Source organism: Dermochelys coriacea, chromosome 20 (assembly GCF_009764565.3).
Source record: "Dermochelys coriacea isolate rDerCor1 chromosome 20, rDerCor1.pri.v4, whole genome shotgun sequence".
In the NCBI taxonomy this organism is placed as follows: Eukaryota; Metazoa; Chordata; order Testudines; family Dermochelyidae; genus Dermochelys; species Dermochelys coriacea.
In genome coordinates, this window is record NC_050087.2 from 12776463 (window position 1) to 12801865 (window position 25403).

The window sequence follows — 25403 nt, forward strand, 5'->3', positions numbered from 1 at the left end:
TTAGGGGCAGCCTAGTGTTAGCACATGGGCTACATACAACTGTTAAGAGAAAAGAGGTCAGAGAAAACAGACATGACCACAATAGAAACTGCTAAATTTGCACAAGAGAGTTGGAGACTTGTGGCAGTTACTGATTTTTGTGACTTAACAAGAAAACAAGCACAATAGAAGAGATCAGTGATCCTGCATGGCAAAACATACTGTTTATTACTCTGACAAGGATGTTTAGTTCTGATTATATACGACAATACACCATAAAATATAAGTCAATGTCCTGTCATCTGCTTTAGAAATACATACAGGATTAGTAATAATGAAACCACCATTCTTACTTCCCAGTAAAGATCTCAGAATGATAAGACTTGCAAATCAGTGAGGTGAACTAGTTCCCACTGTATTTTAAACCTAAGGTACCCATACAGAGTGTAGTGTAGCAAGACACTTTGATATTACCATGGGACTGATGTAATGGGTAGAATACTGGTTTACAATAAGAGTGAAATTTCCCAGACTGGTTACTGTTAACAGCAGCATGGGAGCAGAGTTAAATTTTTTTCCCCTAGAAAGGGCCTGATCATTCAGTTCTTACTCAGCATATAAGAGGGTGGGGAGTTTGCCTGAGAGAGGCCAGAAGGATCAAGCTTCAGTTTCCCTGGCAGTCCAAAGAATCTTTTTTTTTTCCACCAAATGCATCCGATGAAGTGAGCTGTAGCTCACGAAAGCTTATGCTCTAATAAATTTGTTAGTCTCTAAGGTGCCACAAGTACTCCTTTTCTTTTTGCGAATACAGACTAACACGGCTGCTACTCTAAAGTCCAAAGAATGGATTTTAATTCTGTTAACAGTTAATTTACTGCAATAGTTTGTGTCTCAGCTAATGTAATAACCACAATTTATAAGTTCTAGTGACGACATTTTATATGCGAGTTCAATCATGAGCTTTTTGCATTAGGCACAATGACTTACTTTTAACCATGTAAAAGTGAATTCATTATCTGATCTGCCAGCTATTTTATCAGTCACTCTGCTGTTTTCCTTTGCTAGTGTCATCTGTAGATGCATCTTGAAACATGACTATTTGTGGTCTGCTCTGCCGAGGTGGATCAGCTGCATCAAGCTGGTCTAGTCGGAATGAAAGAACATTTCCTGTGGGGAGCTAAGATGGTGTCTGTCCCAATGATTTATTCCCATCTCCTGAAAACACTTGTGGTCTATACCAGCTGCAGTGTCAAATCTCTGATACAAGCTAACTTGGATAGACCAGAAACAAAAACTTTCATACACACAAAAAGAAAAGGAAAGCTTATGCTCTAATAAATTTGTTAGTCTCTAAGGTGCCACAAGTACTCCTTTTCTTTTTGCGAATACAGACTAACACGGCTGCTACTATGAAACCTTTCATACACACAGAATCAGTCAGTTGTTCCAGTTTTTTGTGGAAAGGGCTGAGTCATTTCCAAGGGCTATTTCTATGAGCGTATTGATGAAATTGAGTGTGATAGCATATATAAAGAAAGTGGAAACCTTCATGTGTGTTAAACTTATGCATAATTAGAGGGTTGTGCACTTTGTTGCTTCTGTTGGCTAAGCTCACAGCAGACACCTGGCTCCTTGCATTCTTCCATCCCTGCCACAACCTCCCTGTATCTCAATCTGCCATCCCCCTCTCTATTTCAGGGACTCCCTGTAACCCCAACACCCCTCCCTTACACAGTAAAATCTTAGAGTTACAAACACCAGAGTTTTGAACTGACAAAGCAATCAACCACATGCCACATTTGGAACCCGAAGTATGCAACAGCGCGCACACATACACAGAGTACAGTACTGTATTAAATATAAACTGCTTTAAAAAAAAGGAAAGTTTAAAAAAAGATTTGACAGGTAAGGAAACAGTGTCTGTGCTTGTTTCATTTAAATTAAGACCATTAAAAGCACCATTTTTGTTTTCATAGTAAAGTTTCAAAGCTGCATTAAGTCAATGTTCAATTGTAAATTTTTGAAAGAACAACCATAACATTTTGTTCAGAGTTACAAACATTTCAGTTATAAACAACCTCCATTCCTGAGGTGTTTGCAACTCTGAGGTTCTACTGTATCACAAACTCTGGTCGACAGACAGACAAAATGCAGCAGAATTGCTTCACTGGGCCAAAAATGTCTGAGATACGCACAGTTCTGTCACTTGCATAAAAAGAAAAGGAGCAAAATTTACAAGGTGTTTTATTCTGCATATTAAAGAGGGCCCTGATCCCGCTATCTTGGCAGACACATGGGGATTGAACCTAGGATTTCCAGAGTTACAAGGATGAGCTGCTCAAACAGTGTGCTAAAGCTCTGCAGTTGGGGTTATAATAGACTCTTTTCCTCTGCAGATCACTTACCAGCACTTTGTGATTGAAGTTACGATTGAAATGATGACTGAAGGAGTACTCCTGTACTTAAAGTTGCAGAATCCGGGCATGAGTCTGTCGGAGTAACCCATGTGTTGCATAGAGCTGGTGCTATATATAATCTCACATATAGGTAGTGAAGATGAAGTTAGCTTTCATCAGATTCCCAATCTGACTTTACCAAAACTAATGCAAGTGGTAGGAGAGACAATGGACAAGATAGGCTAGGTTCAGCCCTGAGTCTCTCAAATTCTACCAACATAACTCAGAAAGCAAGGACCCTGGTGCTCCAAAGTCTAACCAGATCAACTTCTGAAACCATGACACCACTTTACCACAGAAAAAAGATATATTGGAATTGGGAAAAGTACAGAGAAGGACAACAAAAATGATTAGGGGTATGGAACACTTTCTGTATGAAAAGAGATTTAAAAGATTGGGACTTTTCAGCTTGGAAAAAAGACAACTAAGCGGGGATATGATAGAAGTCTATAAAATCTTGACTGGTGTGGAGAAAGTGAGTAATGAAGTGTTATTCACTCCTTCACCTAACACAAGAACCAGAGGACACCCAATGAAATTAATAGGCAATGGGTTTAAAACAAACTAAAGGAAGTACTTCTTCGCACAATGCACAGTCAACCCGTGGAACTTGTTGCCAGGGAATGTTGTGAAGGCCAAAACTATAACAGGGTTCAAAAAAGAAATAGACAAGTTCATGGAGGATAGGTCCATCAATGGCTATTAGTCAAGATGGTCAGGGATGCAACCCCAAGCTCTGGATGTCCCTAGCCTCTGTTTGCCAGAAGCTGGGAGTGGATAACGGGATGGATCACTAGGTAATTGCCCTGTTGTGTTTATTCCCTCTGAAGCACCTGGCACTAGTCACTGTCAGAAGACAAGATACTGGGCTAGATGGACCATTGGTCTGATTCAGTATGGCTGCTCTTATGTATAAAAACATTGGGGAGTGGGGGAGGGGAACACTTCTTTCTCACTCCCATCTAGAGATAAAGAAAGGGAAAGTGGTTGTGACCACTCTGGGGCCTTGAGCTCCCAAGTTGAGAATCCATGATCACAGGAGTGATCACAGGACTTGGTACCAGCAACTCACAAGCAAGTGCACATGTCCATATGTCAAGCAAAGCATTGTACAGTAGGGGTATGTGGCTGGTATTGCCAATGTTAAACATTTATAATGTGTCAATGTTCAGTTATCTATCTTTGGATGTAGGGTGGATGAGGACACAAACACAGAGTAGAGTTTTGTCTGATATAACTTAATTCTGCGTTCCAATTTTTGTTTTGAAATGCAACCATAACTCTGAATCTCTGGAATTTCACATATTCATGAATTGATATTTTTTATTTTTAAACCATAATTTTCTAATAAAGTTTTTCCCTTAAATATTTGGTGCATATTTATAACTTAGTAGCAGATTAAAAAAAACACTATCAACTTGAAATCACAATTCTGTCCAAAAATTGTATACCCACTATAATTACACCTATTTCTCTCTCTTTTCTCCAGGTTCATTTACTTTGTGTATTTGACAGCATTTTGAGTACAGTCAGTTTAACACTTTTCAGTGCAGTGTCAATTATTGAATCATTTTCATCCTTGCTGAAATAAACAAACATCAAGAGGGGAACAGAAAAACCTGCACAACATTATTGAACAGAATATAGTTTTTTAAAAAGTCAGAACATAATATTTAAGGGGCACTCTATTAGCAACTGGCCATGTTTTAAAATTACTTAATATAAACAAAACTCTTTAAATTGACAGTGTCCCTTTAATGAAGTTACTCATCTTGGAATAGAACTTGTAATTTCATCACTATATCATATTAGCGGCCTGATCCAAAGCCCACTAAAGTCACCTGAATCTTTCCAATGTCTTTTGGATCAGGCTCAAACAGCTTATTTTCTACACAGTTCAGCTCATAAATATCACATTTCTCAAAAAAGAAAATGCTACTTTACAGTGCATGGAAAATACAGATAATAAAACCAGAACTATCTTCTTATCACATTTAACCAGTAGTGCCAGCCAGCTTGCTTACCAGGGTCTTGTATTGGTTTACAAAGACAAATCATGCTATTCCTTACATAAAACAGAACCTCCTGCAGTGTTTCATTGTATGACAGGGTCATTAAAAAAAGACAATAGCCAGGATACTGCATATGTTCCTTCAGAAGAGCATTTTTTTTTTATCCAAGGGAGAATTGTTTTCTATTGAAACGGAGACTTTACAGCCTGTCACATTCCTCCACCTGCTTTTTTAATTCTATTTTTCATTGCAGTTTCACCAAAGTAAACTCAGTGTAAAAACTTTTACTAACTGTGTATCTGTAACACGAGAAACAACTCAGGATTGCTAGCCCAAGTGATATTTCACTATGGTTTCTGATATCAGGTTGCTTTTTTGCAGATTATTTTGGTAACTTATTTAAACAAAATGGTTATGTTTGTGTGGGACTCCTTGAAAGTAATTTTTCTGGCGTTGTATCTGTCGAGCTTTTTACAGCCTGCCTTATGGTATGAGTGTTTTCAGAGCGTTAGCAGTGTGGACTGAATCTGGTGCCTTCACCACTTGAGTTAAAGAACTCATCTGATGTGAGAAAGCAGCAATCTGTATACTTGCAGGGATCAGCCACGTGAAAGAAACATTATCATAAGCACCAGACCAGAGCAAGACAAAAAGGGGCCCTTCCTTACATTGAAGAGTAATCCCACAACTGAAGAAAGAGCAGCAGATACCAGTCTTGCCATAAATGTAGCACTGCCTTAGGCATTTGCTGATCTTCAGCTGGGATTGGGAAAACTATTTTCTCCCTCCCCCAGTTTATGACACTATACTACACAATTGGCCAAGAGTATTATGGCTCCCTCCTCTCCTCTCTCCGACATCTAGTGTAGGCCTCTAGGATAGTTCACTAGAAGGACCTTGAGCTATGTGCCTTGTTCCATTGTTCCTGTTGCTTCTGTCAGCTATGGTTTTGGTTGTACTGAATATATGAGTATCTTCTCTCTCTATTTTGTGTCCAGATATATTAGTATTTTTCTTTGCTGAAGGGAAGAGGGGATAGTGGAATTCGAAGTTGAACAAGAAAAAAAACAATCTAGGGGAGTTGTTTCTTTTTCTGCTTTCTTGCAATGTAAAAGAAGGTTTATGGGGATTTTTTTAATGAAAGAAAGGGAATGGATTCTACTTGTTTTTTCACATTAGAAGTATCAAGAATGTCTTCCCTGTTTTGCTGGAGCTCTCCTTTAGAGGAATCAGAGTTATGGATTTCAGAGTATCATTATGGATTGGGAGCTTTCAGCTCTAAATGGAAGGGGTTAGGAGTTGATTCTTCCAATTGTTTGTTAGACATTTGAATCAAATGCATCTTAACAGAAACGAAAAAGAAAGTTTTAAACACTGTAATTATGAGGGGAAGTGATTTTTATTCAGTCATGTTTCATTTCCTTAGTATCTGTGAAATCAAAACCTACTAATCATCCATAGCTCCTCCAAGAAAAACTGGGAAGATATGACCTGAATTTCCATTGTAAAGACAGCAGCAGACTGATTTATTTATTTTTTTTAAAAGGAACTCACATGTTGGGACTCTTATTACATCAAAACCAATTTCCTTTTCCTTTGCAAGACATGTTTAAAACAGATGGCTGTTCTCTCCAATATAATAATTTTTTGATCTGGTTTTCTAGGATTTTGCTTCTGTACTGATAAAAAGACAGGCCTAACTGAGAGACTGAACCCATATTAGGGCCAAATTCTGCTCCTCAGTTACATGAGTACGTTGCTCCCCGACTAGGGCCCAAATCTGTGTAAAGAAGAGTAAATCTGGTCCCGAGGGAGTATCAAACAACTTCCAATTGTTTTTATTTTCTGTGTCTTCTAGCAGATGGTGGTACAAGTCAATAGTAGTGTTCATGTTGTAACTGTATTACATTTCCTTGACTTTGGCTTGCTCTATGATAATTTTATATTTGTTATCAGGGCCAACCCCTCAGCTAATGTAAGTCATATCATTTCATTAAAGTCAAGGAACCTTTGCCAATTTACCCCACCTGAGAATCTGATCTTTGCAATTTAATATTAATTAATCCCCTTCTATATTTATAGGGAATCAGGTTTCCTCAAATGGCTTTAAATCTGATGTCATATACTCATAGAATCATAGAATATCATGGTTGGAAGGGACCTCAGGAGGTCATCTAGTCCAACCCCCTGCTCAAAGCAGGACCAATCCCCAACTAAATCATCCCAGCCATGGTTTTGTCAAGCCTGATCTTAAAAACTTCAAAGGAAGGAGATTCCACCACCTCTCTAGGTAACGCATTTCAGTGTTTCACAACCCTCCTAGTGAAAAAGTTTTTCCTAATATTCAACCTAAACCTCCTCCACTGCAACTTGAGACCATTATTCCTCATTCTGTCATCTACCACCACTGAAAACAGTCTAGATCCATCCACTTTGGAACCCCCTTTCAGGTAGTTGAAAGCAGCTAGCAAATCCCCCCTCGTTCTTCTCTTTCGCAGACTAACCAGTCCCAGTTCCCTCAGCCTCTCCTCATAAATCATGTCCCCTAATCATTTTTGTTGCCCTCCGCTGGACGTTTTCCAATTTTTCCACATCCTTCTTGTAGTGTGGGGCCCAAAACTGGACACAGTACTCCAGATGAGGCCTCACCAATGTCAAATAGAGGGGAACGATCACGTCCCTCAATCTGCTGGCAATGCCCCTACTTATAAAGCTCAAAATGCCATTGGCCTTCTTGGCAACAAGAGCACACTATTGACTCATATCCAGCTTCTCGCCCACTGTGACCCCTAGTTCCTTTTCTGCAGAACTGCTGCCGAGCCATTCGGTCCCTAGTCTGTAGCGGTTCATGGGATTCTTCTGTCCTAAGTGCAGGACTCTGCACTTGTCCTTGTTGAACCTCATCAGATTTCTTTTGGTCCAATCCTCTAATTTGTCTAGGTCCCTCTGTATCCTATCCCTATCCTCCAGCGTATCTACCTCTCCTCCCAGTTTAGTGTCATCTGCAAACTTGCTGAGGGTGCAACCCACACCATCCTCCAGATCATTAATGAAGATATTGAACAAAACCATTTCAAATTTAAATGTGTTTAACAAAGATTAACTGGTTCAAGTTAACATACTTGGAGGCCCAGATATGTTAAAACTGTTTGTTTAAGAAGGGTGGTTCACAACTATGGACCACAGTTCAGGAAAGCAGCCTTATTCATCATAGCATATCAATGATGTAAGCAAGTTCTTAAAATTTGGATCTTAGATCACGGTCATAATTTAAAAATATTAGTTGACACAGCTGGACACCATTCACATTTGAAACATAAAGTAGCTTAAAACTGTCCTAGCTTGAAGTGGTTTGAAACTGCTTCAGGAAATGTGGTCCTCTTACAAGTGTAGATGCGAGGTTGCATATATGGTAAAGCCATGTATACAGAATACATGCTGATTTTAATCCTACAAATTTCCTAAGCACTATACAGAATATCAAATTGCTTATTTTTAAATCCTAATCAGAGAAAAATTAAAATGATTTGTGCAAGTAGTTGAATTCTATGTATTGTGTAACAACAAACACTCTTATTTTCTAGATCTACTGAGAGCTAGCTCTGAGCCAACAAAACAGTATTTTTAGCATTTATGGTTCTTTACTGAAGCAGGTCTATTCTTTATCTAAGAACATGAAAACAAAAGAATTCATAATATTGTTATCCCTTTTGACCTGAGCAATTAGTGAACATTTTGGGTCTTGTGAGTTGTTTTCACTAGGGGGAGAAATGGATGATGGAGTCAGGTATTTTTTTGATGCAATCCTGTTTACTTACAAAGAATGTGCGCAAAGTTCTATTTCCCTAACGACAGCAGGAATAGCTCCTTGGCTCACAATTCCAAGCCTCTTTCTATCCAGCAGTCTACCCAAAAGCGCTCGCTCTCCCCCCCCCCCCCAGCTTTTTCTGAGATCACACTACAAATACTTCTCTGGGGCTCCTTTGTGCTTCTGCGGTGTCACACTCCCTCTCCCCCCACCCATCCATCCCCATCCCCATCCCCTTGCATTTGCATTCAGACCCCAGTGAAAGCCCCTTCTACTGTATGGCTCAATTCCTATTCCAGCTTTACTTGATGGTGGCTTCTATTATGTCAGTCATCTATTCCACAAAAGAGCTTGATTGTTTTTACATTGATCCTGAATAACTAGTACACCCAGCAGCTTCAATAAGGCTTCCCCTTTCCCCGGCATAACTACTTGTTTTCATGTTGTTTTTATAAATCTGAATCTTGTACACTTCCGCAAACCCTCAGCATTCTTTTATTTTTACTAACCTGAAACAGGATATTGAATGCATACTTTCAGTTACACCAATGTAAATCTGTGGTAATTCATTAGAATTATTCCATATTTATCCTGGTGGCAAAATATGTTAGCAAGTCACTAGAGAAAACATGACACTTTTTGATAATTGTTATCACAGATCTATCACAAGCCCAGAGAATTGAGATAATCATTTTTGGTTGGAAAATGTTGATGCAAACTAAACACTTTGTGAATTTCCCTCCCCCATTTTCTAACCAGCCCAACAAGTAGTGTTTATAGCCCAAAAACCTAAGGTGCATTCAGAAAGGGGCAGCTCCAGGAATTTAGTAAAAAGAAAATTGTGATGAGGAGGCTGTTTCTATAGCACTTAATTTCCAACAGATTTGGATTCAGCAGGTCAAATAGAGCGTGCTTGCAGGTATCAGTAAAGCTATTCCTCCATGGATATCTTCCAAAGCAATTGCATGTTCCATTAAATAGTGCAATTCCCCACCCTTGCCTCAACCAGTGGTTCAATGTGATAAGTTGAAGATAAACATGTGTCTCTCTGACAGTAAGTGTTGTTTCTTCTCCTTCTCTCTCTTCTCTTTACAGATGAGGCTGCAGGTAAGACCTGTGACCCGTGACTGTCTCTGGCTACCACTCAGATGGACAGCCCCGAGAGTGTGTCCAGGGCAGCCTTTTATACACTTGCTTAGAAACCCCTTAGAAAAGGCGGGAAGCCCTTCTGGGAAACCCCTTAGAAAAGGCGGGAAGCCCCTCCTGGGAAACCCCTTAGGAAAACTGGCTCTGACTGGAACTTGTTTACAACTTCCAGGAGAACTAAAAGAGGGGAAATGGACCTATGGTGCGAAACTCCTACCTGCATCTCACTAGAGGGGCAGGGGGAATGGGATGGGTGGGATGGGGCCAGCTGGCCAACAGGAGGTGGAGGGGCAGGGCTGGTTCTGTGATGACATCAAGAATGCTGAGCAGGCTGTGCACGCTGTCCCCGGGAACACCTCCTTCACCAGGGTCTCCGTCCCATCCCGCAACACAGCAACACCCTCCTTAGGGAGCCCAATCACCCAACCTCGCCATCCCTGCCACCAAAACTCGCTTGGCACCAGCTTCTGTGGAGCCCCTCCCTGGAAGGGAGGCAGCCCCAGAGGAGCCTCCATGCCTACAGCCATAGGGATCCTGAAGGGCTGGGCTGCTTGATAGTTGGCCTCAGCCATTGTGTCCCGTATGCCCCTCAGCCCCAAGGTGTCCCCAGGTGCAGGGAACTACCCAGCCAAGGGGTGCAGAGCACTGGGGCCATAACCAGCCTCCCCAGCTGTCTTGGGGCAGGAGGGGTTGCTGGTAGCTGCTGAGCAGTGAGGTGCCTCCAGCAGATGGACACGGCAGGGTGGGCTGGGACATGCCCCCCTCACCTGCTGGGTCAGGAAGAGCTCCAGCTTGCCATCCTGCACCACATAGATGCTGGTGTCGGGCTGGCTGGGCCGGAAGACGTACTTGCCCTGTTGGAACTGCTGGAAGATCATGTGCTTACAGAGCTCCAGGAAGAGTGGCTTCTCAAAATGGCCCAGCACCCTGCAAGGAAGGGCAGGTCATGGTGGGCAGAAGGGGAGCAAAGTCTTCAGCAACTCATGGCAGGGACTTGGGGCTCATGTCCTGAGGGGCCCTTGGGGCCCAACCCAAGCTCCTGTATCACATGGGCCAGAGCACCCGCCCAGAGCCTAGCTGGCTAGGAGGGCTCTGTCAATCATCCCCCCAGCCCCCATCTCAATGCATGGGGGGAGTGGGAGCTGCCCCAGACGGTCAAGCCTCCAGTGACACTACCCTGCTCCAGGATCCCAGTGTCCACAAGCTGTTACCCCTAGGGACAGAGATCTCTCCCCAACCCCAAACACAGTCACTTCTGGGGAAGAGTCTGTCTGATGCAATAACCCCACAGCAACACTGCTGGGACTCAGCCAGGACTAACGCTATGCTGGGTCCCCACCACAAGCCCACAAGGGCATTTGCTCTCATCCAACAGAGGATGCCTCCAGCTGCCCTACCCTGGGGAGCACTAGCTCTGTATCAGCCAAGAGGGAAGAGTGCTCCCTACTGGAGAACCATGGCCACCATTCCTGCTGCTCCAGAGCATTCTTGGCAACTCTCCCACCTATGGTCTGCCTGGGCTGGAGCCTGCACAGCTTAGGCCAGTGGTTCTCAATCTGTGGTCTGCAGAACAGCTGGGGTCCACACACTATGCCTAAGGGGTCCACAAAGGACAGGTTAAAAATAGACTGAACAGAATTCAGCTGTATGTACAGACAGATTTCCCAAGTTGTCCGCACCTCCATTCAAAATTTCCAGAGGGATCCGCAAATGAAGAAAGGTTGAGACCCACTGGACTAGATGGTCTGACAGACTCACACTGTGTCCAGGCCACCTGTCCAGGTTTTCCCAGGACCATGCCGGGAAATCAGTTGGACAGAGGGCTCCATTGCACACAGCCAGCTGGCCAGGTCGTGGGATCAGGATCATCCCAGCTCTCCTTGATTTCGAACCTCAGAGGTGCCCACCCTAGCTCAAGTTTGCTTGCGGGGAGGGGGAAACGTGGCTGTAGCTGAGTCTGGGCTCGGGGCCCCAGAGCATGTGGGCACGCACCGGACGTTCTTCAGCACATTCAGCACCTCAGACTGCAAGTGGGAGTTGCCCACGTCAAACTCAGTCAGATCCGCTTCCAGCACCGAAGGCTCCTTTGGCTGCAGGATGGGCAGCTTCTTCTTGATGCGCAGGCTCCTGGGCACAGGGACAGACATGGGAGGGGACAGACGGGGCCAACCAGAGAGTTGCCTGCCTGTGTCCCCCACACACACCCAGGACAGGAAAGAATCTGCATCAGGAATCAAGGAGGCAGGACTTGTTCCTGAGCCATGGCACTCGCTCATGCCAATGGGCGCCAGCCAGGGAGCTGAGCAGCACCATGCTGCAGGCTGGTCCAGTGCTGGTCAACTGCTCTGGGGGTGTGTTCTCGAGGCTGGTGTACAGGATGGGGTGCAGCTGCTTTGCAGAGCAAGGAGAGGTCAGAGTTAGTGCTAATGGCTTCGGGGGGAGACATAGTACTCACTCCCGCAGCAGGGCTGGGACCATGGGTGCCTCCACTACCCCTCATGGCAGGGCTGGTTCAGCCCCAGTTGTCTCACACCATGGAGGGCGAGTGAACCCACTTACTTTTTGGCAATGTTCAACATCTTGAGCTTCTTCTTCATGCGGGGCTGGGAGGTGCTGGAGATGGTTGTGTCCACAAGGGAGGAGGTGGACTGGGACACCTACAGAGACAGCCCAGGTAAGCCACCAGCCACTCCCATGGACAGCACCCACTGGAGCCAGCAGTCTGGGCAAGGAGATTTGGCACTCAGCCAGCCACATGCTGCCAGCGAGCCAGGCAGGAGACACAGTAGGGGAGTCCTCATGGAACTGGCCTTCTCCTGCAGGTCACCCCGCCCCAGTGCCAGCCCTCCCAGCTCCTGGTGCCTGGTTCCCTGCCCCCCTGAATCCACAAAGGCAGTCAGATGATGGGCCTGGGGCAGAGGCCTTGGGAAAGCCCAGCGCCCTGCTGACTCGCCCCGATCCGCTCAGCAAACAGCTCAGTGGGGGGCTGCTGGACAGGACTCCCAGTGGTAGGGACGGGGTCCTGCTCACATCTCTGGGACCCTCCCCAGACCCAGGCTCTGGCAGAGCTCTGGCAGAGCTATCTAGCCTAGTTCCTGGCAACATGATCCAGCTGGGCTGCAGCATGCCCCCAGCAGGAGCCCATCTCCCACCACTTGTTCCAGCTAGAGTTCACTCCCCGCCCCCAGCTCTGCCCCAGCTCACCCTGACTGCTTCCTGCAGAGACAACCAGCACCAGGAGACCTGCCCCTGCATCCCAAACTGACCCATGAACACCCCCCACTCTGCATCTCAGCCAGCGCTGCCCCACCTTTGCCCCCAGGCAGGGCCAAGTGGGTGGGGGGAGCAAGGAGAAGAGGGGCTGGCAGAGGCTGGGGATGTTAGTGCTTTGAAAACACTCTCCCCACCTTTGGTGCATGGGCCTGGATAGGTCCCTGTCACCAGCCAGACTGTACCCTTGGGTAGGTTCCTGGGGCCCTCGCATGCTGAGCCTGTGCCTCCCTCCAGGCAGGGCCCAGCTCCTGGCTGCCTGGGCAGACAGCCACATGCCCTGCCCTATCTGCTAACCCCACTGCTGTTACTTAGTGGGACAAAGCTCTGGAAGGTGTTTATGAGCTGTCTGCACCATTCTGCACCTAGCACCCTGGCACCACTACCTGCTAGGGGAAAGAATTCATTCTCTCCCTAGGTCATGGGAGAGCTGGCCAGGGATCTGAGACAGAGTTGCTAGGACTTTCTGGACTGGAATCAACATATCTGAGCAGCAGACCCTCAGTGCCCAGAGACAGACACCTGGTTCAGAGGCAGGTGGCTGGGTCAGGAGAACAAAACCAGGTGGCTGGGGGGAGAGCTGAGCTGGGGGGAGAGCCTATGTCTACAGTGCAAGAAAAGACCTATGGCCCAATCCCAGATGACCCAGGTCAGCTGGCTCAAGCTGTGGGGCTAAAAATTGCAGTGTAGAAGTTTCGGGCTGGAGTATATGCTCTGGGGCCCCTCCACCCCTCGTTGGGTTTCAGAGCCCAGGCTCCAGCCTGGGCCCAAATGCCTGCACTGTGAATTTTAGCCCAGTGAGCCCAAGTCAATTGGCCCGGGCCCAGCCTCGCAGCGGTGGGTTTTTCACTGCAGTGTCGACATGTCCCCAGACACACAGCGCTGACCTGAGGCAGACAAAGGGACAGGGAAAGGAATGGTTCCTACAACAGCTTGGCTTGAGGGAGGCCTGGCGCTGGTCAGCCTGAACTCGGTCTCCACTTTTTCTTCTCTGTGCCAAGCTAGGATCTCTCGGAGCCCTTAAACTGAGTAATAAACTGTCCCCTTGGCTTGAACAGGCTCCTGCCTCACTGAACACAGTGCCCCGAAGGGCACAGCACAGGCCTCCCCCAGGAGTCTGGCTGGGACATTGCACTCTCCAGGATTATATGAAAATATGCTAATGAGCAGGAATATAATGTAACTGGAATATGCTTCCTGCAAAAGGTCTCTTGTAAGGTATCTTTACAAAGCTTACAATCTACCGAGTGTGGGCATCCTATTTGTATAAATGTATCACTCTTGTTTCTAAAACTAGAAATATGAAATCTAACTCTGAGGGCCTATTGTAATTATGCGAAGAGTGAGCCATTAATGGTGGTTTGCAATCTTGATGGCTCCCATCAGCCAGGACAATTGACTGTGGATGGCGACTGTGGATGGCTCTGTTTGCAGGCAGGGCTTCCTGTGAGTCAGGCTGGGAGGAATGAAGGCTTGGAGTCTCACAGGAAATGTGACCATGTCACCTGGTACTGAACTCCATCTTAAACTTGGTGCTTTTTCATTTAGAAGGTGGCGAGCGACCCAGAGAGACAAAAGATTCCCGCCTTGTGCCAAAGCCATATAAGGGGGTGGAACAGAACAAAGGGGGCTGCAATCATGAGAAATTCCCTTGCTACCACCTGAGCTGGAACAAGGGCTGTACCAGGGGAAAGAATTGTGCCCAGACTAGGAAGGGGTCCAGTCTGTGAAAGAAACTTATTGAAACATCTCTGAGGGTGAGATTTTATCCGTATTCAGTTGTGTTACTGGATTAGAGATAGATTTGCGTGCTTTATTTTATTTTACTTTGTAATTCACTTTGTTCTGTCCGTTACTACTTGGAATCACTTAAATCCTACTTTCTGTATTTAATAAAATCACTTTTTACTTGTTAATTAACTTGGAGTATGTATTAGTACCTGGGGGCGGGGGGCAAACAGCTGTGCGTATCTCTCTATCAGTGTTATAGAGAGCAAATAATTTATGAGTTTACCCTATATAAGCTTTATACAGGGTAAAACGGATTTATTTGAGGTTTGGACCCCATTGGAAGTTGAACATCTGAGTGTTAAAGACAGGAACACTTCCTAACCTGTTTTCAATTGAGCCTACAGCTGTTAGGGGACGTGGTTCAGACCTGGGTCTGGGTTTGCAGTAGGCTAGTGGGTCTGGCTCACACCGAGTAGGGCATTGAAGTCCCAAGCTGCCAGGGCAGGAAAGCAGGGCAGAAGTAGTCTTGGCACATCAGTTGGCAACCCCAAGCTGGTTTCTGTGATCCAACCCGTCACACTGGCTCAGCCAAATTTCCTGCAGACAGGCAGGGCTGGCACCCAAGGACCAAGTTTTGGGCCTGCCCTGTGTAACTGTGTGGTCCTTGGAACCCATCACACTGAAGGGGTCACTCCCAAAGGACTGGTTCCAGGAGTGGGCGGGGGGGGAGCATAGGCTAGACCCCGTGGCTCTGTGACAGGCAGGATGACCGGGAGACCAGGCCCACCTGCAATGATTCACCTGCCAGAGCTTTTACTCCTCAGCTGCAGCGGGAGGCGAGGAGCACGGGTTGGGGGAGGTGCCATGGGGCCAGCTCACAGGGGCACAGGCCAAGGCCAGGGCTCAACACCCTGTGGCAGAACAATCTCTGCATCTCGGAGCCCCTGGCCGTACTGGCCGGGAGCCACCACCCTGTCCACCACCAGTGTCTAACTGTGAAATTGAACTACCCCAGAGTCGCCCTTCAGCTGGCCAGGGAGGGGACAGGGATTGGAGCACTACACTGGAGCTGGCACAGCCATCAGCGCTTTCACTGCCATCACCCACTGACTCCCCAGCCTGGCCGGCGCATGGTGCTCTGCCCCAGCCCCAGACCTTGCGCATGATCTTGCGCCCATAGAACAGCACTTTGTCCCGCTTGCAGAATCGATACTTGGGCATCTCCTGAGCCTGAACCGCTGAGAGAGAGGGAGACATGAAAGGTCACCAGTGCAGGGAAGCCAGGGCCCCTCCCCAGCAAGGGTTGGAGCCTGCCCCCTTTCCCCTCCAATCTGACTCCCTGCTTGCATTCCCCATTGCAACCCACCTCCCAGCCCAGGGAGGAGTGCAGAGGCCTTGGGGGTACAGATGACAGAGTCTTGCCTCCCCACCCCCAGGAAGCTGGGCTGCCCGCAAAGAATCCCAGGAGATTTATGCCCTTCCCAACCAGTCCCTGGATAGCCCTCACAATCCCTTTGTATGTTGGGAAACTGAGGCACAGGGCAGTGAGTCAGTAGGCGAGAACCCAGGAGTCCTGGTTGCCAGCCCTCTGCTCTAGCTAGTACGGTCTCACTGCCTATACAGGCATGCAGACACTAAGCCCAAGATGGCCTGAGGGACAGCAGTGTGCCAGAGCCATGGCTGCGAAAGGGATCAGATTTGCTCCCTGCAGGGCTGGGCACTTACTCTTGTGGTGCAGCCTACGGACCAGCACCAGGATCAAGGTGGCGATGAGCAACATGGAAACACCAACGCCAATCATGACACCCAGCACCTATGGGAAGAGGCATATTCCAGACCAGGCTTCCAGACAGGCCGCAGGTGGGTCCAAGGCAGCACCAGCCATGCTCTGGGGGACTGAACGGGGCAGGCAAGAGTAGCCCTCACCCTGTGGAGCACTTGTGTGGATGTGGAAATTCAGGAAATATTTTTATGAGCAGTGTGTGCCTCAGTTTCCCTGTGGGCTTTGTCCTGCTATGCAGCGAGTAGGAAAGGGAAGGCACAAAGTGTCTGACTCAATAAGCCACCTGCCTGGAGACCAGCACTCACATGAACTGAACCGATCCCCCTCTCAGGGAGCCAGAGGATCAGTGCTAGGCCCCCAGCTTTGGACCACTCTCTTGGAGGAACTGCTTCGATGTGGAGACCCCCAGGGAGATGGGGAGGGAACATGTAGTCATGTCCCTCCCCCCCGCCCCCGATTTCTACCAGGATTCACACCAGAACCTTTAATTTGTGCCCTGGTCCGAGCTACAGAAAGGCGTCGCCTCTGCCCTGCAGAAATCCGGGAGGGCTCAGGGCAGCGGGGATGGTCTCCGAGGCTGGCTCCCAGGGCGTGTTTCCCTTAAGCAGCTTGCCCTGCTCCAGCAGTGTGGCTCTGAGGGGCTCCAAGTGCATCGCAAGCCACAGCGCCCCGCTGGGAGCGAAGTGGGGATCCCCCATCAGAGAGACGGGGAAGCCTTGGCATTTAACCTCCTGCAGCTGTGTGGGCACATGCATGCGCAGGGACTGCACCAACACCAGTGTCCAACCTCACAGAGTCCATCCCGGAGCCAGGAATAGAGCATGGGGAGCTGGATCCCGCCGCCAAAGGCCAGGCAGGACCAGGAGCCTGTGGCCAAAGGTGGGGCTGGCAGAGGAGGGTGGGCGGGGCGGGCAGGAGCTGGTTCTGAGCTGGGAAGTGGCCCTGCATAGCACTGAAGAAGGCACAGTGCGTGACTGGGAGGCCGTGCGGCAGCCCACAGGGCGTATGGCATGCTTCCCCCACATGTCACCTCTGCTGCCAAGGTTCCTCCAGGGGAGGCCAGGTAGCCTCACCGCCTCCTGAGGCTTAACTGCTGCGGCGCTGGCAGCACCCCGGCTTCACCCCCTGAGCTCTACTCTGCGAGTCCAACGGAGAGATTCCTGGCAGAGTCCACTCCACAGGGACCAATGCACCAGAGACACTCACCCGGGCAGGTTTATTCGGCAGCTGGAACCCAGCATGGGAAGTGCTCGGGTCACCATAAGCATTAAAGCAGAGGCAGTTCCCGCCAGCCCAGAGCAATGCCATGCCAGCTGTCTCTGACTCCCTTCCTTGGGCCAAGCAGTGAGAGCTCCCAGCCTCTTCCAGAAGAGCACTCTTCTCCCCCCACCTCATGCCACCCAGTCCTTTGGTCTCAGGCCTCGGTCTCTGCTCAGCTTCCCTGCTCAGAGGCGGTGGGGCACTGGTTGCCAGTTGTCCATGTCCTGGTGACCGGGGTTTTCCACTGATATGGGTCGGCCTCAGCCAGTCCTGTCTAATGACCACTTCAGTCCACTCAGACAGCGAGGACATACACACTCCTGCCCCTTCCCCTCATGCCTCTCAGTCTGCCCTGAAAGCAAACAATCCTTTTCCCCCTGGGTAGCCATGCAAAATATAGGGGAAACTGAGGCAAACAGGACTCCAAAATATTACAAAAAATCCCCATTTTGTCACACCTGCCCCTGTGGTGCAGGATCCCAAAGAGACAACAGAGCCCCAAGGACTGGGCTGTTCACAGTTAAGCGGAGACAGGCTGGGCGTGGGCATGCAGCCTGGCTGGACACCAGGGGAGCAAATGGCTGCAGGATGCTTCTGGGAGCAGAGACTCCAAATGGGGAGACCACGAGAACGGAGCTCAAAGGATCAGGACGTGGCACAGCCCTGGCTCCCACCAAGACAAACTGTCTCATGCTCACCTGTCTCATGCTAACCTAAGGGTCCCCCACACCATATTGCAGGGGATTAGTAACTACCCCCGCTCTGGAAAGGCCGCGCAGTGTCACTGCAGGTACTAGCTTATGCAGCAATCCCTGACAGGGAAAATGTCCCCAAACATGGGCTCACTGTGAGCAGCAGTGGACGCTGGAGCCCAGAGGCCCAGACTTAGGGGTGCTGAGGCTGTGGGGCTTGCCCTGCAGAGACAATGTGACCCCTGGGATCTGATGCATTAGGGGGCTCACCCCAGGATGCTCTGCAAAGGGCGTGGCACAGCACAAACCCCAGACCGTGTGAGTCAGTAACAACCGGTCCCAGCACATTTTGCAGCACCACAAGCCAAGCACCTGACCTACACAGGCTGCGACTGCATGGGCCACATCACAGGGAGGGAGGCTGCACTGCAGGGTGCCAGGGCTGTACCATAGCTGGGTTGGCTGCTCCATTAGCAAGGCTGCCCCTGGCCAGGTCTTGGGAGAGGAGGGAGAACCCCCCGCAGCCTGCCCTTCGGCTAGTAACTACTCCCGCCTGCCACACACCCCACCCCTGCTGACGGAGGGACCAGTGTGGTTGGGGCAGGGCAGCCACACACAGCACTAGAGGAACTGGAAGCCAGCAGGCTCCCCACAGCTCAAACCAGGGGGAAATTCTTTCCCAGCCCCTCCCCCAGTCCAAGGACAGTGTCTGACCCCATCAGCCCCTTCACCCACCAGCCAAGACTTGCCCAGGGATGGCTGAGCCCCAAAAGTGCCAGCGCATTCCTGGGCAAGTACCAGAGCCTCCCATCCCACCAGGAGCTGTGCTGCCTTGGGCCCGGGACCATGGACTATGCCAACGGGCCAGCTCTTCCACTGCCCACGGGAGGGACCACTACACTGCTCCATATCCCCCAGGAACACAATCCCTCCAGGAGACACCACACCTGGTCCCACCTCCCAGGCATAACCCCCCAGCCGCCCCTCCTCACCACGCTGGTCTGGAGCTGATCTTCCACAAAGAGCTTAAGGTTGGGCAGCACGGCTGTGAGCGCTGCATCCTGTGCGGAGAGAGATGCAGACAGAGCCTCAGCGCCAGCAGGCAGGCTGATGCTGCCATCAAAGCCCATAGAATCATAGAATCATAGAATATCAGGGTTGGAAGGGACCCCAGAAGGTCATCTAGTCCAACCCCCTGCTCAAAGCAGGACCAAGTCCCAGTTAAATCATCCCAGCTAGGGCTTTGTCAAGCCTGACCTTAAAAACCTCTAAGGAAGGAGATTCTACCACCTCCCTAGGTAACGCATTCCAGTGTTTCACCACCCTCTTAGTGAAAAAGTTTTTCCTAATATCCAATCTAAACCTCCCCCATTGCAACTTGAGACCATTACTCCTCGTTCTGTCATCTGCTACCATTGAGAACAGTCTAGAGCCATCCTCTTTGAAACCCCCTTTCAGGTAGTTGAAAGCAGCTATCAAATCCCCCCTCATTCTTCTCTTCTGCAGACTAAACAATCCCAGCTCCCTCAGCCTCTCCTCATAAGTCATGTGCTCTAGACCCCTAATCATTTTCGTTGCCCTTCGTTGTACTCTTTCCAATTTATCCACATCCTTCCTGTAGTGTGGGGCCCAAAACTGGACACAGTACTCCAGATGAGGCCTCACCAGTGTCGAATAGAGGGGAACGATCACGTCCCTCGATCTGCTCGCTATGCCCCTACTTATACATCCCAAAATGCCATTGGCCTTCTTGGCAACAAGGGCACACTGCTGACTCATATCCAGCTTCTCGTCCACTGTCACCCCTAGGTCCTTTTCCGCAGAACTGCTGCCGAGCCATTCGGTCCCTAGTCTGTAGCGGTGCATTGGATTCTTCCATCCTAAGTGCAGGACCCTGCATTTATCCTTATTGAACCTCATTAGATTTCTTTTGGCCCAATCCTCCAATTTGTCTAGGTCCTTCTGTATCCTATCCCTCCCCTCCAGCGTATCTACCACTCCTCCCAGTTTAGTATCATCCGCAAATTTGCTGAGAGTGCAATCCACACCATCCTCCAGATCATTTATGAAGATATTGAACAAAACGGGCCCCAGGACCGACCCCTGGGGCACTCCACTTGACACCGGCTGCCAACTAGACATGGAGCCATTGATCACTACCCGTTGAGCCCGACAATCTAGCCAGCTTTCTACCCACCTTATAGTGCATTCATCCAGCCCATACTTCCTTAACTTGCTGACAAGAATGCTGTGGGAGACCGTGTCAAAAGCTTTGCTAAAGTCAAGAAACAATACATCCACTGCTTTCCCTTCATCCACAGAACCAGTAATCTCATCATAAAAGGCGATTAGATTAGTCAGGCATGACCTTCCCTTGGTGAATCCATGCTGACTGTTCCTGATCACTTTCCTCTCCTCTAAGTGCTTCAGGATTGATTCTTTGAGGACCTGCTCCATGATTTTTCCAGGGACTGAGGTGAGGCTGACCGGCCTGTAGTTCCCAGGATCCTCCTTCTTCCCTTTTTTAAAGATGGGCACTACATTAGCCTTTTTCCAGTCATCCGGGACTTCCCCCGTTCGCCACGAGTTTTCAAAGATAATGGCCAAGGGCTCTGCAATCACAGCCGCCAATTCCTTCAGCACTCTCGGATGCAATTCGTCCGGCCCCATGGACTTGTGCACGTCCAGCTTTTCTAAATAGTCCCTAACCACCTCTATCTCTACAGAGGGCTGGCCATCTCTTCCCCATTTTGTGTTGCCCAGCACAGCAGTCTGGGAGCTGACCTTGTTAGTGAAAACAGAGGCAAAAAAAGCATTGAGTACATTAGCTTTTTCCACATCCTCTGTCACTAGCTTGCCTCCCTCATTCAGTAAGGGGCCCACACTTTCCTTGGCTTTCTTCTTGTTGCCAACATACCTGAAGAAACCCTTCTTGTTACTCTTGACATCTCTTGCTAGCTGCAGCTCCAGGTGCGATTTGGCCCTCCTGATATCTTTCCTACATGCCCGAGCAATATTTTTATACTCTTCCCTGGTCATATGTCCAAGCTTCCACTTCTTGTAAGCTTCTTTTTTATGTTTAAGATCCGCTAGGATTTCACCATTAAGCCAAGCTGGTCGCCTGCCATATTTACTATTCTTTCGACTCATCGGGATGGTTTGTCCCTGTAACCTCAACAGGGATTCCTTGAAATACAGCCAGGCCCAGCCCTATGGCTGCTCCCCCCAACGTCTGGGCATAAGGGTCTGTCTATAGCACCTTCCATCCCAACACGCTTTGCTGAGTATGCAGTGTGTGCAGGGACCACTGGCCCACCACTGAAATGCAGCCACCACTGGAGTGAGGCTGACAGCTGTTCAAGGGGCACATAAGTAGAAAGGACGTTGAAGTGGAGGGCAAGACTCCAGCAATCCTGGGACACTGTGTCCTGGGCAGGCCCCAGCAGGCCACACCTACCCAGACACATCCCAGAGGGCCGCTGGGCTCTGGAGAGGCTTCTGCCAAACCCAGGACCACATCTGGGAAGAAGGTTCCCATGGGAGATGGGGGATCCTTGGAGCTGGAACGTGACCTGGATGCTGGATTTAACATTCCCAAGTCAGAGGGGAGGGGCACCCTGCTGGGGCAAGTGGGGGTCCTGGAGAGGACTCTGACTGGGATGCCAGCCAAGGTGCCCTGCACTAGGGAAGTGTCCCCAGCCCCCAGGAAATGGTGCTGGTGGGGAGGGTCTCTTCAGGTCCTTGTCCAGTCAGTGGACTGCACCAGAAGAGGGAGCTCTCTGGAGCGATGGGTTGAGAGGCTGGGAACTCGCTCGCTCCAGTGACTGCCACGCTGCAGAGGACAAACTGCCGGGGGCCCCAGCAAGGAACTAGACAGCACCTACCTCCTGCTCATCCTGGGGCTCGGACTCACTCTGCCCCATGTCTGCTGCCGGCCCGGGTCCCAGGCCTGTCCCAGAAAGGTGCCTGAGAACAAGTAGAGACGTTTATGCTGTGCCCTTTGGGGGAAACCAGGGTCCATCATGCACAGCTCCCATGACCCCCCAGCACCACAGACCTCCTTACTCACCCTCCCAATAGTTTCCCTCCCTCACAGAGGGCCCCATTCCCCTCACCCCACCTCCCCAAGACAGCACCCTCCCAGCCAGCCTGTTACCTCCAGCTGGTTCCTGGCTGGGAGCACAGGTCACGGGGCAACATGGGGCTGGCCCTTCCCTCAATGATCCTCACACTACTGCCCTTGACCTGAACTGCAGACACACCTGGGGAGCAGCTGGTCCTGTGGGGCTCCCCACCAGTGCTAGTCCCACTGTTTGGGGCAGGAGTGTTGCTGCTTGACATCTGCCAAGGAGAAAGGTCCGAGGCAGAGTCCAGACCCTGCCCACTCACCTCCTGAGCCAGTGGTGTCCCTGCCCCATTCCAGGGCAGATGGGCCCTGTGCACCTGCCCTCCAAGTCACCTCCTTGCCTATCACCAGACACAGACCGGAGATGCTTTGCCCAAGAACACAGGCACCATGACTCAGACCCCAAGCCCCTGCCAGCCGTGCAGAGTGCGGGGTGTGGAGGAGAGAGTCCCAGTTCGCACTATGGAAGTGGGCAATTTCCAGCTCAGGACAGGGCTGGGCACGGGGGGTCAGGTGTGTACTGAGACGCAAGGGCTGCTTCCCAGCATGGGCAGACTGGTACACAGGAGTTAGCCTGCTTCCAATAGCAGCACGGCCACGGCAGACGGTTGACTCCCACCTGACTATGTTCCCTGGGGGTGAGCGGGATTGTACTCTGGCGGTCACCCGCACACTGGGGCCGCACTGCTATTGTTAGCGCGCTAGCTTGCATAAAACTGTGCCTCTCTCCACCTGGCTAGGGAGCAACCTCCTAGCTGCTGTGTAGATAGACCGGGGGTGACCAGCCTGAGAAGGAGCCAGAATTTACCAATGTGCCTTGCCAAAGAGCCACAGTAACACGTCAGCAGCCCCCCGTCAGCTCCCCCACTGCCCCCAGTGTCTCCCAGCTGCCAGCAGCTCCACTGATCAGCGCCTAACTCTCCATCCCTGTGCCTCCCGCCCGCCGCGATCCGCTGTTTTGTGGTGTGCAGAAGGCTCGCAGGGGGAAGGGGGAGGAGGAGCAAGGGCACGGCAGACTCCGGGGAAGGGGTGGGGGCCTTGGGGCAAGGAGTGGAGTGGGACTGGGGGCTGGGGCCTGGGGCCTGGGACAGAGCCCGGAGTTGAGCAGTGAGCACCCTGTAGCCCACTGGAAAGTTGGCGCCTGTAGCTCTAGTCCTGGAGTTGGTGCCTGTACAAGGAGCCGCATATTAACCTCTGAAGAGCTGCATGTGGCTCTGGAGCCACAGTTTGGCCAGCCCTGAGATAGACCATAGGCAGGGAGAGGCCAGTTAAGGCCACCCAGGCCGTGTGTTGCCTGGGGCAGATGAGGAAGGATGTCCAAGAGGGGTGCCAGCCCCTAGAGAGAAGGGAGTGATAAGACAGACTCACTCATTCCCTCTAACAGAGACAACCCCACCCGCACCCCCCAATCCCTTGTAAGTAATGTTCTCTCCCATGCTGTGTTAGCTTCCATCAGAGCAGCAATAGCCAGTGCTGCCCCTGGCAACCTCTCCTGCCAATGCTGCCCTGCCCCAGCTCCCCGTGCGGGTGCAGACCCTGGGCTGAAATGGCTCCAGCAGGACATTCTCGCTGCACACCAGGACCTCACCAGGAACTTGATTGCTGCAGCTTGGACACATGGGCAGGGCAGGCAAAGCGGCAATACACGGGGCAGCTTAACCTTCGCCAGCCAAGGCAGAGCTCTGTGGTCTCAGGGGAAGGGGATGCCAACAGAGCCCTGGATGGCTTGGGAACACATGGGAGAAGCTGTTGGAGGGCCAGGGCCAGCACTAGTTCACCCAGGAGTAACCTGGCTCCAATGCTGGATGTGTGTGCTCTGGCCAGCTACTATTCAGGGTGAGAAAGGAGCTTGGACTCTGGGCCCACTGGGGAAATCCATTTTAGCCCTCCCCCCGTCCCAGGGATTGACACAGCAGAGGCAAGAAAGCATCAGGATAGTGCCCAGCAACGTGTCTGGCAGCCAGGGCTGAGGAGCAGGGGCTGCTTGGTGTGCAAGCTTTGGAAGCAGGAGCCCAGGCATGTGTCATGTTTTCAACCTGGGTAATTGAAGTTGTGGGAACTGACTCCTGGGAACCCCTCACCCCCTTCCACTCGCAGGAGATTGTGCAAGAAAGTTCAGCCCCAAGGCACTTCCTCTAGGGCTCCAGGAGGGGAAATCGGAGCAGAGCCACAGCCACAGGGCCAGCCGGCCAGCCCCAGGAGGGCCCACACTCCCCCAGGTTGGGGATCTGGGCTGCACGGCTGGGGCACTGTGCAGAGTGCAGACCCCTCAGTCATGGGGACAATACCCGTCTCCCTGTGCCCCAGCCTCTGTGACGGGATGCAGTGCCAACGCCTTGAAAAGCTTCCCCTGTGAGCTGCTCCCGGGTTCGACCGGGCTGCACTTAGCCCATGCAGCAGAGTGGCGGTGACATCACCTCGCTGTTATTCCCCACCCCTGCTCCTCTCTCTGTTGTCAAGTTCCTGCCAGCCCCAGCATTTAACACAGAGCCACAGGAAGGAGGCCCCACACAGTTAGCTACCAGCTGGCCTCCTCCCTGCCCTGGCCTCCAGCGCTAGCGGACCCGCAGGGCGCAGCAACTGCATGGGCGGGGGAAGGGTCAGCAGGACTTGCCAAGCCCCGGAAGCTGCAGCAGTTGCACCTTGTGGGACTCAAACAGCTGAACTTATTTGGCTCAAACATTAAAATAAAACCACTCACCACCTTCAGGTGAATGCCAGGTGGCGAAGCTCCCAGCCCAAAGTGACAGCATGAAGCAGAGTTCAAATCAGAGTCCTGGCGTTACTGTAACACCGGCACGGCAGTCGGTGGCAGGTTGCCAAAGCTCAGGCTCCAGGCCCAGCCCTGCCCTCACCCTGTAGCCCCCTTATCGGCCAGGAAGAGGCTACAGATAACAAGGGTGAGGGATCAATGAACAGCAGCCACCCTCTATCCCACACAGGCTCACAGACGAGCCCCTGATGCTGTTAACAGCCACCCAAGGGACAAAGGGTGTCGGATACATGGGACCCAGATTCCTGCCAGGGCAGCCATCTCCTCTCACCCCAAAGCCCTGGCCCAGAAGGAAAGGCTGCCTGGGCGCACCCCTTGGCAGGGAGCTCTGCTCAGGTCACAAGGGTCCCTCTGCCGGCTCTCATTC

The 25403-nt window shown here is 50.4% G+C and overlaps 1 protein-coding gene across 1 annotated transcript; it reads right to left on the reverse strand.

The window, feature by feature from the left end:
• On the reverse strand, positions 1-23085 carry LOC122458359 (patatin-like phospholipase domain-containing protein 6). The gene is made up of 9 exons (XM_043506736.1): positions 22883-23085; positions 22022-22103; positions 19130-19198; positions 16128-16215; positions 15558-15640; positions 11961-12058; positions 11394-11528; positions 10169-10328; positions 1-39 (listed from the first exon to the last, which is right to left on the reverse strand). Exons 2-9 carry the CDS (start codon positions 22058-22060, stop codon positions 1-3), a joined length of 711 nt encoding a protein of 236 aa, XP_043362671.1. The 5' UTR covers positions 22061-22103; positions 22883-23085.
• Between the last annotated feature and the right edge of the window lie 2318 nt (positions 23086-25403).

Excerpts from the sequence above, each read along its gene's own strand:
- LOC122458359 (XM_043506736.1), bottom strand. The coding sequence starts at position 22,060 with ATGGGGCAGAGTGAGTCCGAGCCCCAGGATGAGCAGGAG. Across the intron at positions 15,641-16,127 it reads CCGTAGGCTGCACCACAAGA|CGGTTCAGGCTCAGGAGATG; the intron begins GTAAGTGCCCAG and ends CCTCTCTCTCAG. Across the intron at positions 10,329-11,393 it reads AATGTGCTGAAGAACGTCCG|GGTGCTGGGCCATTTTGAGA; the intron begins GTGCGTGCCCAC and ends CCTTCCTTGCAG.